At 35.1% G+C, this 19016-nt stretch overlaps 1 protein-coding gene across 11 annotated transcripts in view; it reads right to left on the bottom strand.

Annotated features, from left to right (window-relative positions):
- LOC148600104 (uncharacterized) overlaps nucleotides 1–18300 on the bottom strand; it is a 319707-nt gene extending 301407 nt beyond the window's left edge. For 2 of the 11 annotated variants that reach the window (XR_015917737.1, XR_015917726.1), the window contains exons 1-4: nucleotides 16693–17344; nucleotides 14163–14302; nucleotides 7407–7546; nucleotides 5936–6295 (exon numbers count right to left, since the gene is read on the bottom strand). Coding sequence is in view for 1 of the 11 variants with exons in the window: in XM_088557470.1 (XP_088413596.1) it covers nucleotides 6137–6292 (156 nt within the window). In the remaining 10 variants the exon portion in view is untranslated. Of the gene's footprint in view, nucleotides 1–5935; nucleotides 6296–7406; nucleotides 7547–8988; nucleotides 9040–14162; nucleotides 14303–15684; nucleotides 17345–17580 lie in introns of those variants that run through there. The other 9 variants (XR_015917729.1, XR_015917730.1, XR_015917728.1 and 6 more) reach the window with 9 other exon arrangements.
- Between the last annotated feature and the right edge of the window lie 716 nt (nucleotides 18301–19016).

Raw genomic sequence — 19016 nt, 5'->3', positions numbered from 1 at the left:
CATATAACCCATGCTCTAAGGAGATAAAAATTATATAGAATATACTGTAGAATTCAAAGTTATGGGAGATAACTCTGTAATTGACAGTAAAATGTAATAGAAACTGTTAGATTTTCCATGTAGATTATCTACAAAGAGCAGACAGATTGGAATGAATAATTATTCATTTCATCATAAAGACCTATAAAGCAAGTTAATAACAAAAATAAAAATATGTAGCCTTTTTGGGGTATATCATATTTTACAGAATTTGTACGATTCTTACAAAGACAGCTACATTTTTGTAAACATTCAGGAGCCATGTTTTTCAACAACAACAAAAAGATAGACGGCATAATTATTTTAGCTACATGTACCTCACAGTCGAAGTAGTGTGGGTAGTACATTGTCCAAATCAAGAGTATAAGTTTTGGCTTGACAGTCAATTATTCAGAAGGACTGAAAGGCAAAGGCCCAGAAGTTAATATGAGGAGGGCAATGGCCTTATCAGGTATGTGCGAGCGAAGTCCGACCTCAAAAGTTTCAGGTTCCCTTTTTGATGTATTAGACTTCATGCCATTTATCATTTTGTCAAGTTACATATGTAGTTTAGGAATTTTTCATCATCTGCAAAAAGTGGCAGATGGAAAAGGGCTTCAAATATTTGTAAAATTCTGAGTAAGGTGTACTGTTTGTAAGGTTTTACATGACAAATATGTTGTCATACCAGCAGACAAAGCAAGCCCAAAACAACATTGTTTTTGTCTGCATAACGTTTTACATCCAATGTTTATAATCAGAGGTAGATGTAGAAAATAATAGCAGTGATAAGACCTATACTGCTACAACACTCTCCACGGAAGAGATTGTTGAAAACCATAAATCTGTGATATCCTCTTTTGGTCTCTCTACCAAGGACGATGATTGTGATTTACCGTCAATGTACTGGATTTCTGAACTCCACAAGAATCCATACAAACGTTTCATAGCTGGATCTGCAAAATGTACCACCAAACCTCTTTCAAAACTTTTAACTTCTATACTCACAACTGTCAAAGAGGGTCTGCAGTCCTACCACAACACTTGTTACTCCCGTAGTGGTATTAATTCAATATGGATCCTGAAAAATTCGAAAGATCTTTTGGAGACAATCAGTTCAAGACTATTATCTGAATATAATAGCATTAAAATCTATGATTTTTCAATACTGTATACTTCTATTCTCCATACTCAGTTAAAATCCCGGCTTAAAAACATTATACATCGTTGTTTTTCCAAAAAAGATGGTACACCTAGATACAAATATATAGTTCTTGGTAGAGATTCCTCTTACTTTGTAAGAAATAATTCCAAATCATCGTCCAAATATACAGAGGAAGATGTTTACAAAATGCTGGAATTTTTAATCGACAACATATTTGTCCAGTGTGGTGGACGTGTTCTTCAACAAACGGTCGGCATTCCAATGGGAACAAATTGTGCTCCTTTACTTGCTGACCTATTTCTTCACTCTTATGAGGCTGACCTTATAGCTTATTTGATCAGAAAGAAAGAATATCGTTTGGCTAGATCCTTCAATCTCAGTTTCCGCTATATAGATGACGTATTCTCTTTAAACAATCCTAATTTCGGGGATTTGATACATCGCATCTACCCAAAAGAACTTGAGATAAAGGATACTACAGACACTGTGAAGTCAGCCTCATATCTTGACCTACAATTAGAAATTGATGGTAAGGGAAAACTATTGACCAAACTTTACGACAAACTTGATGACTTTTTATTCAGAATTGTAAACTTTCCTTTCTTCTGTGGCAACATCCCTTCAGCTCCTGCGTATGGAGTGTTCATATCACAACTCATACGTTATGCCAGAGCTTGCCGAAATTACGCAGACTTTTTGTTAGAACTCTAACAAATAGCTTCTGGAACAGGGTTATGTTGCTACAAGATTGAAGTCATCACTACAGAAGTTTTATGGTCGTCATCATGAACTCGTGGATCGTTATGATGTATCCATCAGCACCATGAAAACTGATTTATTCAACGGGTCATAGTTCACCTTTCCTCGTTTGTCTACCCTGGACTTAACTTTTTATGAGCAACTTGGCAGGTGTTTCTAGAAAAGCAAAGGACGCTTACCCTGTCGGTGCATCTGGTCCATGCTCCGAGTTTTTAGTGGAGTCCGAGTTGCTCATTTACTTTTGTTACTTTGTATGTATGATTTTAGTTACTTTATGTTCTTTGTTGTGTATGTCTGTTTTCCATGTCTGGTCTTTGTCCCTGGATTACATGCTTTTGATTACCTCTATAACCTTGGTTCCCTTGATTACTCCTTCAGCACCTGCGTATGGAGTGTTCATATCACAACTCATACGTTATGCCAGAGCTTGCCGAAACTACGCAGAATTTTTGTATCGCGCTAGAACTCTAACAAATAGCTTCTGGAACAGGGTTATATTGCTACAAGATTGAAGTCATCACTACAGAAGTTTTATGGTCGTCATCATGAACTCATAGATCGTTATGGTGTATCCATCTGCACCATGAAAACTGGTCATAGTTTTCCTTTCCTCATTTGTCTACCCGGGACTTGACTTTTTATGAGCAACTCGGCGGGTGTTTCTAGAAATGCAGAGGACGCTTACCCTACCGATGCACCTGGTCCATGCTCCCAGTTTTAGTGGAGTCATTTTGCTTTTGCTCATTTGCTTTTGTTACTTTGCATGTATGATTTTGGTTACTTTATGTTCTTTGTTGTGTATGTCTGTTTTCCATGTCTGGTCTTAGTCTCTGGATTACATTCTTTAGATTACCGCTATAACCTTGGTTCCCTTGATTACTCTTTCAAAGAGGGTTCGGTAAAGAGAGGTTTCACTGTACAATATCATTTATAGTGCAATAACGCAATGCTAAAACGAGACTGGTTATGTTATAAGTCACTGTTTCAAAATGGGAATAAAAATGAATTTTGTAGGTTTGACACATAAATCACCTGAGTTTTATAAAAAAAAAAAGTTATTAAAAGTACTGGCATCAGAAAGTAAATAAGTACTGTATATTCCATGTTTTCGTAATAATGATAATAATCCGCACACAATTACAAGAACTCAGTCTCTTTATAGTTGGGGATATATCTATCGCGATTCTTATTTTAAAGGCATTAAATATGACGCTTTAAAAATATATGAACAACAAAATAATGTTTAAAAAATAAAAGATATTTTATTTAGTTCTGTATGTAGTGCATTGTATATGAAAAAAAAACGCAACCAGTCAGATCATTCTTTTAGTGTACATTTTCCGAAATTAATTTTCAAAATGTCTATGCTTAGGACATTCGTCTTTTAAGCGGTGATTTGTGTTTTGGAAAAATGTCATGGTTCCAATAGCCGCGCCTGTTTACAACTTCATATTACAATAAATACATTGTCTATTCATTTCACGTATCTGTCTAATGAATATAAGTTGACTCTAATTCAAACTGTCACTTTGAGGCATTATGCGTCTGTTCAATAACAGTTGCATTGACTTGGCCCTATAATTAATTGTTATACAAAGCACTTAACACTAATAGTTAATTCCATTAGTTTTCCTTGCTTACATCCACAAATCATTGCGTCACTTATATCAAAAATCCGATATCAATTTTAAATTATTCTTTCGGTTTTCTCGTTACTTTCCGATTAGATTGGCATTTTAAACATAGTGACAAGTACACTGAAGATGTTTATCATTTATTAATTCATTTTACGAGGTATTAATTGGGCTCTGCCAACTTGATTGTTTATCAATTTTACAAAAATGTGACCTCTCTTATGAGATTGGCTTATTTTGAAACTCAAGTAAAGTCTTCATCTGTGGAAAGCCTATTCATTTCTAAGTCTAACTGCAAAGTTTTACAGAGATTTGTTGAAAAATAAATGATTAATGGCAAATTTTGTATTATTGGTATATGTTGTGACTTCAACTTTTTGCAGATTGGGTGAAGAAGTGTCCTCTAAATAGCCTCAATTCAAATATTTGACAGATTGTCTCTTTTTTTCTTTATTTCTATTGCATTGCATGTTTCTGAAGTAGAAAACACCAGCTAGTCAGCTTTTCATCTGATTTAAGTCAAAAATATGTGTTTTCATACATGACACTGCAGTGTTAGAGCATTTTCACATAATGCAGGAGTACTTATATTAAAACTCATTTTTAGAAGCTAAAAAGAATGAATCAACCCAAACTTACTTCCAAAGTGCTATAGACACATTAAATGTACTTTAAAAACAACCAGAGGCAATGCTTTACAGTAAACTGTCAGATGGGGTAATTAAAATCAAGCCAGGACCAGGGTTGTAAAACTGCGGGTTTTGGTAAATATGCTGTTTATACTAAGATTTTACCCCTACAGCCACAAAATAGTGAAAAGATATTTTAAAATGCATGTTTTGATGCTTATGTGGTACATATGAACTCATCTGGATGTTTCTTTTTCATATCAAGTCAGGTTTTTTTCTGCTTTTAGGCTTTTTAGTGTATGATCGGCTCCAAAATAAGTGTTTTTTGTCACCTCAGTAGGGGTTTAAGTGGCACATTTATTCAAAATATATGTAAAAGAATGGGAAATCATGGTTGTTTTTACATTTTTAAGACATTTCCCTCCCATAATCCAGAATTCCATACCAACGCAGTGCAAGGGAGTATTCCAAGAGGTTGAGACAATTGACTAACACTGTGATTTTGCCAAATGACCTTTGCCGCAGGTTAAAAACAAATTCTAAATGTTAAAATTTTTACCTTTACCCTGTCTACTGCTGATGAATAGTGTTTATTTGCTATTATTATAACACTGTGTATGCAAAAAACTCAAAATGAGACAATAATTAGCTCATTTGCCCAATTTTACCCTGATGCCATAAGCAATTATGTGTTTTATATTGAAAATCCCATAGAAACCCATTTTTGGACAGAAATGCAAAACAATGAGAAAAGAAATAGTTTTTTTTTTGCCAAGAATTCTAAGAAATAAACCCCCAAAACATATAAAAATAGCATGTTTTACAAAAATGTGACCTCTCTTATAAGTTGCAGTCAAGTTCTGCAATTCAAAATAAAGAAGTTTTTTGACAATTTTGATATATATGCCATCATTCTGACAAGTTTCGGTTAAATCCAACAACTTTTGATCCGGCAAATTGGATTCCAACACACCCACTGTGAGCCTTGCTTAACCACCTTCTTATACTAGAAAAAAGCAAAAATCTGAAAATGACCACTTATTTAAAAACTTCTCTTAACTTTTTTGTAAACAAAGATTTTCTCAAAAACTAAAGTGGTAATTATTCTTAGATAATTATGTTATCAGTAATAAAAGTTGCTTTAACAGAAACACTTATCAGAAAATAAGTATGAATTATCTAATTCTTAATATGGTAAAAATATGAAAAAAAAACACATTTACAACAAATAAAAGCAATTTTTAAAGTACTTCTTTGATATAAAAAAAATATAAAATTGTAATAATAAAATAAAGAAATGATACAAAAATCAGAAACAATTCACAAAATGGGGACAAAATGATTATCCCCTGTGTAAATAAATATTTTTTACAACAGCTGATTTGACCAAATATTCAAAGGCTCAGGTTTTAGAAGTTCACAACTATTTTTTTTTAGTTTGCATAAAATGACAAAATGAAAAGAAATTGACTTTTTCTTTATGTATTTATTTTTTTAAAAAAAGATAGTTTTATCACATTTTGTTACATTTAGACAGAAAAATGTTGAAAAAAGTTAAAAAAAAATGCCAAAATTATTTATTTTTTGGAAATAAAATTCAGGAAGGCAAATCAAGAACATGTTTTTAATAAAACCACTAAGAAAATTTCAAACAGCATAAAAAAAATACAATCTAAATTAGCAAAAGAACTGAAAAGTAAATCATCGAGCCATTTAAAAGCAAAACTCACATCAAAATTTGTTGCCAAAACTGACTGCAAAAATATTCCAAGATGTTTGCTCCTGGCAATCCTCCACACAACAAAGGTAAAACTGGTCTAAAGAGGAGGTCTACACCTAAGGATGCTGGATGGTACAAGAAAAGTCATACTCCATGGTAGAAATTGTCTAAGAATGCAGTTTCATCAGATGAAGATAATTCAAAAACTTACATCCGAATGAATTTGCAAGGTCACCAACAAGACAATAAGCATGTTGAAGCTGATACAGAAGAACCGCATACCATTGGCACTGACAGCTGTTCCCAGTTTGGAAATAATGATGATCCTGCTGTTGATAATTCTCAGAAGATGATATTGCGACCACATCACCTGAAAATAGACGAGACATAGACAACATTAAGTTCAAATTCTTGCATCATTATGAAGCACAGATGTTTGCTCTGTTTAACTCAGCATACGAGCAACACAGACTAACTCTACGTACCTGCAAGAAGCCTCAGATGGAATCCCATACCATTAAGAAATGGGGTTGTGGTGCTATGTGCAAACTTAAATGCAAGAACTGTTGGTTTGTGTCCAATGAAGTAGTGAAGCTCTACAGAGAAATTGAAAACAACAAGCCGGGACCGAATCCTTCAAATTCAAATGTTGGATTGGCATCAGTGGGGATAGACAGTCCAATAGGAAACAGGAAGACACAAGAGATTTTGGCCCGTTTGAATGTTCCACCACCTAGCAGAAGTAGCATGCAGAGAAATTCAGACAGAGTAGCAAAGGAGATGATAGACCTGAATATAGACAACATGAAGGAGAAAACAGAACTAGTAAAAGCTGATAACATAAGTAAGGGAAAGCCTGAAAATCTTGTAGATTTTACACTAGATGGTCGATATCCTGGTTCAAGCCCCTCAAGCTGAAAAAAAAAAACCAGGGCTTAACGCTTCTCAGTCACAGATGTTGGGGACAGAGCAAAACACAGACAGAAAATACATAATTGTTGCAGTGTCCCAAAACCTATTATGTTGAAAGGGAGCATGGTTACGAGGGTTTGGTTTTGAAGTAGTGTGTCCCGGAGGCCATGAAGGATGTATTGCATCTCACAAAAGATTGGCACCAGTGTCAGAATATGAGATGGGAAAGGATGTAGGAAGCCAACTAGCACTACAGGGTATTTTAATTCGGTATGCTACTACTGATGGAGATGCCAGGTCGGCGCAAGGAGTTGAAGATGCTATCCAAGCCTTGGTACCTTTGTGGGAAGTGCAGAGACTTGCTGACCCGGTGCACCTGAGCCAACATCAGTTTCGTACAGGATTACGTGCCGAGTTTAGTGAGACCATGTTCCACGGTAAAACAAAGATGGAAAATAAAGAATTGAAACAGAAATTTAGCCTTGATTTGAGATGTCGATGTTCGATGATTTTATACCAACTGATGAATGATCATGAAAGAAACATAGAAAAAATTGGAGAAATTTTACCTGCAATTGTAACTGCTACACTAAAGTGCTATGACGGGGACTGCTCATCCTGCTTCAGGGATTCTGTGGTGTGTGGTGGAACAGAAACAAGCAACTGGTGGTTGTGATCCTACTACCTCAGCTGCTATAACATCATTGTGCTAAAAATGGACAAAACAGACAAAAAATTAGTCACTGAACTGGTAAAGATGATACTAAGTGAAGAAGCAATCAATAGTATGAAAATATATCACACGACCAACAAGAATGAAGGTTTCCATCGTGCACTGAGTGTAAGCCTACCTAAAAATGTAACCCATAGCAAAAATATGAAGGGGAGGTTACATTCTGCAGTTCATCGCAACAACAACAGGCCTGGTACATCAGTCATAAAAAAAGAGCAAGAATTTTGGAATACAGATTTCAAATGACTGTAACACTTTCTTCGAAAAGATGGACAAAGATTTTGTTTACCACCAGCAATATGAAAAACGTCCTGAGGTAAAAAAACGACGACTTCAACAAATACATGTAGCTCAAAACATGGAAGATCACAAGGCCTACAAAGAGCACAACAAAAAGAGACCTGATTATAAAAGAGTCAACTAGATGCTGTACCAGGATTGCTACAGCATGGCAATTACTGCAAAAATATGTCCCAGTGATGAAAGAAGAAAATCAAACATAAAGGTCCTTTTAAGGACCACCTAAATCTTTCAAAAAGATTCTTAGTTGAAGAAAAAAAATAATAAAATAAAATAAATAAAGACTGCCTTCCCCTAGCCTGGCCTCCCCCTCTCTTAATGTTGTCAAAAATACCTAAATTATTGTCTGTCATCCTGAGGGCTACTAACATTGTGACAATGGGGCAATGTGACCAACACATTCCCCTTTTGACACGCATGTCTGCCTACTGTTGTTAAAGCCGTGAGGCTTTTAACACCAAATGGACAACATTAATGCAGCTAGTGTTGTGGCACAAGTGAGAAACATCAACTGCAGGTAAATAAGCAGATTGATGCTCTTTCATGTATGCTAGCCTGTGCACTTAAATTGGTTTCCACCCAATGGCACCAGGAAATCTACAATTTATGATCCCATATTTGCCATTGGGTGTTGAAGTTCCTGTCCATATAATACATTCCTTGTTCTCTCCAAGGGCTGATTTGTCTTGTAGCTTTGTTCTGTACTTTTGGTAAAATGCCTCCATTTTGCTAAAATGAACTTTTTCAGCATGGGTGCGTAGAAATTTACCCCTAAACTTCAATTTGAAACCCCCATTGACAAACAAATTTGAAAAAAATTAGAAATCTAATCCAATTTTCCCAAAAACAGCCAGAATTTCACAGAATTTCAGAAAAATAAACTTCTTCTTACATATTTCAGTACACAAAGGCATTATCTACACAGAAATGTTAAAAAAATACAAAAATAATCAGTACTGGAACAATAACAGCTGATTTTATATGTAAACACGCTCCTCTATTAGGTACGAGGACACAATTAATTTTTACACCGAGTTTATTATAGCATTTTTCAAATTAAAAAAAAATCTACTGCTTCAAATCAAATGAAATTTTGGGAGCTGAATAAACCATCTTACCTTAAACTTCCATAAAAAAATTAGAAATTTTCACCATCATTTTTTTAATTTTAAATACCTCAACAAAGAGACCCCCTCAAATTTGACCCAAAATGGCTTCCAAAGGCCAAAAAGTTGACCTTTTCTGACCTCACCAAATTACACCCTATATGTATTTTTTATTAATTCAAGACATCTATTAAATTATTTCCATTATTCTTCTTTCAATTGAACCAAAAAAGAATAATAAATTCTAAAGGTAAGGTTGTCTAAATAATTTTTAAAAAAGAATCATCAAGGGAACCAAAGTTATAGCGGTAATCAAAAGAATGTAATCCAGGGACAAAGACCAGACATGGAAAACAGACATACACAACAAAGAACATAAAGTAACTAAAATCATACATACAAAGTAACAAAATTAAATGAGCAACTCAGACTCCACTACAAACTGGGAGCATGGACCAGGTGCACCGGTAGGGTAAGCGTCCTCTGCTCTTCTAGAAACACCTGCCGAGTTGCTCATAAAAAGTCAAGTCCGGGGTAGACAAACGAGGAAAGGAAAACTATGACCCATTGAATAAATCAGTTTTCATGGTGCTGATGGATACACCATAACGATCCACAAGTTCATGATGACGACCATAAAACATCTGTAGTGATGTAGCAACATAACCCTGTTCCAGAAGCCTATTTGTTAGAGTTCTAGCGCGATACAAAAAGTCTGCATAGTCCCGGCAAGCTCTAGCATAACGTATGAGTTGTGATATGAACACTCCATACGCAGGAGTCGAAGGGATGTTGCCACAGATGAAAGGAAAGTTGACAATTCTGAATGAAAAGTCATCACGTTTGTCGTAAAGTTTGGTCAATAGTTTTCCTTTACCATCGATTTCTAAGTGTAGGTCAAGATACGAGGCTGACTTCATAGTGTCTGTAGTATCTTTTATCTCAAGTTCTTTTGGGTATATGCCATGTATCAAATCCCCGAAATTAGGATTGTTTAAAGATAACACGTCATCTATGTAGCGGAAACTGAGATTGAAGGATCTAGCCAAACAATATTCTTTCTTTCTGATCAGATCAGCTATGAAGTCAGCCTCATAAGAGTGAAGGAATAGGTCAGCTAGTAAAGGAGCACAATTTGTTCCCATTGGAATGCCGACTGTTTGTTGAAAAACACGTCCACCACACTGGACAAATATGTAGTCGATTAAAAATTCCAGCATTTTGTAAACATCTTCCTCTGTATATTTGGAAGATGATATGGAATTATTTCTTACAAAGTATGAGGAATCTCTACCAAGAACTATATATTTGTATCTAGGTGTACCATCTTTTTTGGAAAAACAACGATGTATAATGTTTTTAAGTCGGGATTTTAACTGAGTATGGGGAATAGAAGTATACAGTGTCGAAAAATCATAGGTTTTAATGCTATTATATTCAGATAATAGTCTTGAACTGATTGTCTCCAAAAGATCTTTTGAATTTTTCAGGATTCACATTGAATTAATACCACTACGGGAGTAACAAGTGTTGTGGTAGGACTGTAGACCCTCTTTGACAGTTGTGAGTATAGAAGTTAAAAGTTTTGAAAGAGGTTTGGTGGTACATTTTGCAGATCCAGCTATGAGACGTTGTTTGTATGGATTCTTGTGAAGTTTAGGAATCCAGTACATAGACGGTAAACCACAATCATCGTCCTTGGTAGAGAGAACAAAAGAGGATATCACAGATTTATGGTTTTCCACAATCTCTTCTTTGGAAAGAGTGGTAGCAACGTAGGTCTTATCACTGCTATTATTTTCTATGTCTACCTCTGATAATAAACAATGGATATAAAATGTTTTGCAGACAAAAACAATGTTGTTTTGGGCTTTGTCTGCTGGTACGACAACATATTTGTCATGTATAGTAGACAATGTTTTTGCTACATCAGGGTCTTTGAAAACTGATGTAGCCTTGGCACTAATTGATCTACTTAAAATTTTCATTCGTTTCAAAATTAAAGACCTCACGGCCTTCAACCACTCTGACAGAGAATCAATGTCTTCTTGTTCTCGTTTTATCCATTTTCTTGCATAGTCCTCAACGACGTCCATAAGAACATTAAAGTTATAATTCCAATTTATAGAGCATGGTTCACGGTACTTGGGACCTTTAGAAAGGATATTACGCAGATTCGTTTTCGATAATGGTTAAATCTCCCGTAACGACGTGACCGGAAGGACCATATTTGAATGGAGAGGTTTTGCAAGAACAGTCAGGTGGTTTAGCCTTGAAGTCCTCAATCTCGAGGTTCTGCAATAGCCTTTTATAATTGAAAATTTTGGATGCTATGGGTGAAGTATAGGAATATGAAATAATTAGTATGGATTTGTCTTTGAAATATGGGGGAATTCTGTTGGTAACGTTTTTGTGATGGAGGATGTCAGCCAAATTAATTGCATCTATACCTTTGTTGACAAACGGTAGTGGAAGAAATGATCCGTTTTTCTTCATCTTGACTTTTCACACAAACTGGTTTAAAGAGTCTGTGGAAACCAATATCCAAAATGATGGCAACAAGTCTGTATAATGATGAAGTGGGGTCAGAAACAGGAGTGTCAAGACTTGTTTTGTAATGGGAGTGTAGTAGAGTGAGAGGTATAGAATACAGTTTGGTTCTAATGTGATGAAGTCCAAGAGGTTTTTGTATGAAAGGAAGGAGACCATCTATGGAGACAACATGTAACTTAGGTGACGTATAGTGGCGATAGCCATGACTCCTTTCCTGTCTTGGATTTTTGTCAAATAAATTCATCACATTTATGTTATTGTTATATTGGCTTGAAATATTTCCTATACTTTTGATGTTGTCATTGCATCCGTAAGGTATTGCAGTACCTAGTCTGCGTATCCAGTACTCCTCTCTTTCCCTACGATAGTTTTTACTTAGAACGGGACTGTTCGTAGGATGGTAAATTTTTTCTAAAATACGAACTTTCATGGAGAGGATTGAATGATCTTGTTGATTAAAGTGTTTATAAATTGTCGGGAATTTGGTGGTGTTAATTCCCGAACGATGAACATTCTTTTATTTAATCGTTCTTGCATTTCTCCGACATATATTAAACCACATAAGTTGCATTCTAATCCATATATTAAGTTTGTTGATTTGCAACTTAAGTCATCGTGACTTCTTGTATGGAAGGTTTTGTTTGTAAGAGAACTGGAGAAGTAAGTAAGGGTCGATTATAAGAATGTTGCATGTTTTGCAATTTTTTATACCACATTTTGATAAGGTACAATGTGGTTCGTCATCTTTGTAGTCAAATATATCGTTTAAAGTGATAAAACATGGTTTAATAATTTTAAAATAGTCAGAATTTTTGTACTGGAATAGATGGTCTGCAGACTGAACGTGTGATTGGGTACTTTTAGTTGAATTGGTCGGGGCACTTTCCATACCAGACACCACATACTTACAAGACAACAGAGTGTCTGATCTGCTGTCAGGTTCGGACCTTTTTATACTGGACGACGTCCGAGCCAGTTTTTCTTTCATTCCTCTTGTTAAAACCATTAATTTTAAAAATTGTATTACTGGGTTGATGATACCCTCGGGGACAAAATCCACCAGCAGAGGTATCGACCCAGTGGTGTGAAAGAGTAATCAAGGGAACCAAGGTTATAGCGATAATCAAAAGAATGTAAGATAAGAATGGGCAGATAATTGTGATCTCATACCTATTAGTTGCGGTCAAGTTCTGGAATTCAAAATAAAGAAGTTTTTTGACAATTTTGATATATATGCCATCATTTTGACAAGTTTCGGTTAAATCCAACAACTTTTGATCCGGCAAATTGGATTCCAACACACCCACTGTGAGCCTTGCTTAACCACCTTCTTATACTAGAAAAAAAGCAAAAATCTTATTTAAAAACTTCTCTTAACTTTTTTGTAAACAAATATTTTCTCAAAAACTAAAGTGGTAATTATTCTTAGATAATTATGCTATCAGTAATAAAAGCTGCATTAACAGAAACACTTATTAGAAAATAAGTATGAATTATCTAATTCTTAATATGGTAAAAATATGGAAAAAAACACATTTACAACAAATAAAAGCAATTTTTAAAGTACTTCTTTTGTTACTTTGTATGTATGATTTTAGTTACTTTATGTTCTTTGTTGTGTAGTTCTGTTTTCCGTGTCTAGTCTTTGTCCCTGGATTACATTCTTTTGATTACAGCTATAACCTTGGTTCCCTTCATTACTCTTTGATATAAAAAATTGTAATAATAAAATAAAAATTATGATACAAAAACCAGAAACAATTCACAAATTGGGGACAAAATGATTATCCTTCAAATTCAAATGTTGGATTGGCATCAGTGGGCTTAGACAGTCCAATAGGAAACAGGAAGACAACAAGAGTTTTTGGCCCGTTTGAATGTTCCACCACCTAGCAGAAGTAGCATGCAGAGAAATTCAGACAGAGTAGCAAAGGAGATGATAGACCTGAATATAGACGACATGAAGGAGAAAACAGAACTAGTAAAAGCTGATAACAGAAGTAAGGAAAAGCCTGAAAATCTTGTAGATTTTACACTAGATGGTCGATATCCTGGTTCAAGCCCCTCAAGCTGAAAAAAACCAGGGCTTAACGCTTCTCAGTCACAGATGTTGGGAATAGAGCAAAACACAGACAGAAAATACATAATTGTTGCAGTGTCCCAAAACCTATTATGTTGGAAAGGAGCATGGTTACGAGGACTTGTTTTTGCAGTAGTGTGTCCGGGAGGTCATGAAGGATGTACTGCATCTCACAAAAGATTGGCACCTGTGTCAGAATATGAGATGGGAAAGGATGTAGGAAGCCAACTAGCACTACGGGGTATTTTAATTCGGTATGCTACTACTGATGAAGATGCCAGGTTGGCGCAAGGAGTTGAAGATGCTATCCAAGCCTTGGTACCTTTGTGGGAAGTGCAGAGACTTGCTGACCTGGAGCACCTGAGCCAACAACAGTTTCGTATAGGATTATGTGCCGAGTTTAGTGAGACCATGTTCGACGGTAAAACAAAGATGGAAAATAAAGAATTGAAACAGAAATTAAGCCTTGATTTGAGATGTCAATGTTCCATGATTTTAAACCAACTTATGAATGATCATGGAAGAAACATAGAAAAAATTGGTAAAATTTTACCTGCAATTGTAACTGCTACACTAAAGTGCTATGATGGGGACTGCTCATCCTGCTTCAGGGATTCTGTGGTGTGTGGTGGAACAGAAACAAGCAACTGGTGGTTGCGATCCTACTACCTCAGCTGCTATAACATCATTGTGCTAAAAATGGACAAAACAGACAAAAAATTAGTCACTGAACTGGTAAAGATTATGCTAAGTGAAGAAGCAATCAATAGTATGAAAATGTATCACATGACCAACAAGAATGAAGGTTTCCACCGTGTACTGAGTGTAAACCTACCTAAAAATGTAACCCATAGCAAAAATATGGAGGGGAGGTTACATTCTGCAGTTCATCGCAACAACAACAGGCCTGGTACATCAGCCTTAAAAAAGAGATTTCAAATGACTGTAACACTTTCTTCGAAAAGATGGACAAAGACTTTGTTTACCACCAGCAATATGAAAAACACTACTTCAACAGATAGCTGAAAACATGGAAGATCACAAGGCCTACAAAGAGTACAACCTGATTACAAAAACAGCCAACCAGCATAGCAATTACTGCAAAAAGAAGATGCCCCAGTGATGAAAGAAGAAAATCAAATATAAAGGTCCTTTTAAGGACCACCTAAATCTTTCAAAAAGATTCTTAGTTGAAGCAAACAAAAGAAATAAATAAAAAATAAAATAAATAAAGACTGCCTTCCCCTAGCCTGGCCTCCCCCTCTCTTAATTTTGTCAAAAATACCTAAATCATTGTCTGTCATCCTGAGGGCTACTAAACATTGTGACAATGGGGCAATGTGACCAACTCATTCCCCTTTTGACACGCATGTCTGCCTACTGTTGTTAAAGCCGTGAGGCTTTTAACACCAAATGGACAACATTAATGGAGCTAGTGTTGTGGCACATGCGAGAAAAATCAACTGCAGGTAAATAAGCAGATTGATGCTCTTTCATGTATGCTAGCCTGTGCACATAAACTGATTTCCACTCAATGTCAATGGCACCAGGAAATCTACAATTTATAATCCCATATCTGCCATTGGGTGTTGAAGTTCCTGTCCATATAATACATTCCCTGTTCTCTCCAAGGGCTGATTTATCTTGTAGCTTTGTTCTGTACTTTTGGTAAAATGCCTCCATTTTGCTAAAATGAACTTTTTCAGCAAGGGTTTGTAGGAATTTACCCCTAAACTTCAATTTGAAGCCCCCATTGACAAAAAAAATTGAAAAAAAAAATAGAAATCTAATCCAATTTCCCCCAAAACAGCCAGAATTTCACAGAATTTCAGAAAAAATAAACTTCTTCTTACATATTTCAGTACACAAAGGCATTGTCTACACAGAAATTTAAAAAATTAAAATAATCAGTACTGGAACAATAACAGCTGACTTTATATGTAAAGACACTCCTCTATTAAGTACGAGGACACAATTAATTTTCACACCGAGTTTATTATAGCATTTTTCAAATTAAAAAAAAACCTACCGCTTCATATCAAATGAAATTTTGGGAGCTGAATAAACCATCTTACCTTAAACTTCCATAAAAAAATTAGAAATTTTCACCATCAATTTTCAATTTTAACTACCTGAACACGGCGTCGGGTAGTTTCGCCCTTTTTCCCGTTCGTCCGGGTTGTTTCGCCCTTACTGCAGGGTCGTTTCGCCCTTATTGTAGGATCGTTTCGCCCTCATTGGATATACATGTGTTTATATATACCGAGTAATTGATGGGTCATTTCGCCCTCCTTAGATTTGTTTTCCTGTTAATTGGCTTGTGTTGTGACAGGTAAGAATACATGTTTATTCTGTGAATAAAAACTTGAATGTTTGTATATTAGGGGTTGATCTAATTGTTAAATTGATAGATACTTGTACTGGTATTCCTTTTTCTTTCAGATAAAGCCCATCAGTTGCTGATTCTGAGGCAATGTCACAAGAGATATTTATTGAGAAATGAGAAAATTGGAAGATATTGATAACCAATTATGTCATTATATATCTTAAGATCAAACGATTACCGCAATCAAGCACTGAAGCTGTGAATGCAATTACATAAATAAATAAATAAATGTCTACGGAGGATCGAGAGAATTCAATAATTGCCTAGGGGCGAAAATCTCCGACCTTTTTTAACAGAAGAAATAAATACATAAAAACGGAGGGATAAAATGACTCATCACATAAACGAACTATTTTTAATGTATCATCAACTATTTATTTGTTGTAATGATACATAAACGAATTCGAGAGGGCGAAACGACTCACATCGAGAACGAAGGCTAAAATAGTAGTAAATAATATTTATAAGGAGAAATTCCTTATTAATAAGGAAAGGGCGAAACGACCCACCATAAAGGGCGAAACAACTCACATAAAGGGCGAAAGAACCTAAGGGCGAAGGGGAAAAAGGGCGAAACGATCCGGAACCATTTGTTGACACCTCCGTCAGAACTCCGATTCAAGCATCATGGTAATATTGTCGTTGTATGTTTCTCTTCTTGGTATATAACTTCGCTTCTTCTTCGACAGATACCTACCAAGATGTCATTGTTTTCTCGTTGCACTTCGTTTTCAAGCATTCCGCCGTTGATCGTATTCACATACGGGCATTTTCGAGATACGACGAAAATCGTAAATTTAAAATGAAACTGAATTAAAATAGTTTGAAGAGAGTATTTGTTTGAATGATTTAATTAAAAAAACAATTTAAGAAATTATTTCTCAAGTGAAGTATTATTTAAAAAAATCATTTTAATGTCCACGAAGTCATTTACGTAGCTCGATTTTGATTGGCAGATATATCCGGTCCTACTTAAATACGACTGCATACGCCTGTGGGAGAAAACCATACGCCTGTAGCATTACTATTGTGTTTTCTGTGGAAATAATATTATATTAGCTTAGTAAGTTGTATTTTGTTCAAATAAATTATCTTTCAGCAAATTATTTGTTGATGCGAAGTAGAACTAGCCGATGTAAATAACGATCTGACAGGCTTTCGACATTCGTGATTGCGCATGTGTAATTGTGTATTGAAATAAAACGTGGACGTGGTTTACAAAGTTGACAAAAAACAAGCCGCCATGATACATGCATAATGCACACACTTCGATTATTTGAACTAGGAAAAAAAACGAGAAATAATTGATGATAAAAGTCGACATGTTTGTTTATAAAACAACATTCTGACCTTTGAAATTTCGACAAGACGAGTTTTAACCAATTATTCTGACTTATTTTGAAAAAAAACTAGGAATCGGGTGTACCCTATGAGCTTCCATAACTAATCGTGTGTAATATGTGGTTATACCAGGAAGTAAAAAGATAACATTCCATACTAAACCAACGGCGTTTTCCTCGCTAACGTTCAAATAAGTTAACTTTGTGTTAATTGGGAATACTGACCAGTAAAGAGTAAGATTTACCTTTCCATTCCTTTTATTATTCCTTTTCTATGATTGAAGACTATTTACAATCTCGCTGGGTTTTCATTTCTAGTTAAACATCAAATGGTTTATTATGCATTTAAAAATGAATAGGTAACTTGAATGTAGTCGTATGTAGTTCCCTTTTTCCCTTTAAATGTGGCTATTGTTAACTTATTCATTATTCTTATGTACGTTTAACTGAGCCACTTCACAACGTATATTATTTTCAGATAGTTTTTCCTTCCTACCCAAAACACAATTAATTGTTTGAACGGAGCGTCAGCGACCTACATAAATGTATGTAGAATGCAAGACCAGAACTATGAATGGCTAAAATATTCTGACGGAAGTAGACGATTGCACGTGCTCCGTCCATCATTGGCATAGCCTAAAATCCTATTAATTATAATGATTATTGGGGCATGTTTCAATTTCTATATTGAAATAATGGATCTGGTTTGATTGGTTCTGTTATATTTCATTTCTTTCGATTTCGTTCTTCGTTTCGTTTGATGTTATATTGAGTTCGTTTCGGACTTTACAGGTACTTCTGATACTCTGTATTATGATTGAACCAGGAAGCTTTTACACAAACTGCAACAAGTAGCTATCTTACCGTGACTCAATGTCGCATTGTTTGGCAAACTATAACAAAATGTTTCCTATAGAAATGTATAGTTAATTAGTGACAAGAGGTGTCAAGTGGGGACAAGAAAGGTCAAGAATTCGAGAAATTAAAGCGACAAAAAAATGAGATAATTATTGAAAAAATGAGTTAATTATTTTTAGGAAAATGTAGAAAAAAAAAAAACGAAAGTCAACTGATACAAATTTAAAATTAAAAAAAAACATCTTTTCAATTTGACCAATGAACCGTTTAAACAAATTAGATACTACAATTCATAAAGAAACTATATCTATATATATTAGATTTGATTTGATGTGTTTTCAAATTGATTAAAGTATGGAAACATGTTTTATGTGAAATAACAAAAAGGAAATTATTTGGAAACAATATTAAGTAGAATGATTAAAAGAAAGGGTGATTTTTTTCTTTAAAGAAAAATATAGCAACATGCATTGTTATAGAAGAACTTAGTTCAAAATATATTATAGAATAGGTTATTATCTAGAGAGATATGAAAACTTGAAAAAATAATCCAAGATTAGCAATATGCCTTACTCTAAAAAATTGGGTGTATTGGTATGTCGTAAATTGTGTGGTCGGAGCTGAGAGGTCGAGGGCATGGCATGGCTCCTCGAGATGTCGACTGCCTCCCCCTCCGACACGTTTTTATGGACAGTCACTATAGTTTTCTTTTCGAGTGACATTTTGGTGTTTGGGGAAAACTAGTTAGAGTAGAGTCTGGTGGAGCGGTGGTGGTATTTTCTTGCTGTGACTCTGGCATACGTTTATTTTTGTTTTGTGTCTG

The sequence above is a fragment of the Perna viridis genome, chromosome 13 (genome assembly GCF_037379345.1).
Source record: "Perna viridis isolate PV_CMFRI_1.1 ecotype Kerala chromosome 13, ASM3737934v1, whole genome shotgun sequence".
NCBI classification, from domain to species: Eukaryota; Metazoa; Mollusca; class Bivalvia; order Mytilida; family Mytilidae; genus Perna; species Perna viridis.
Note: the sequence above shows the minus strand (reverse complement) of the source record. Positions and strands in the feature narration are given on the sequence as shown.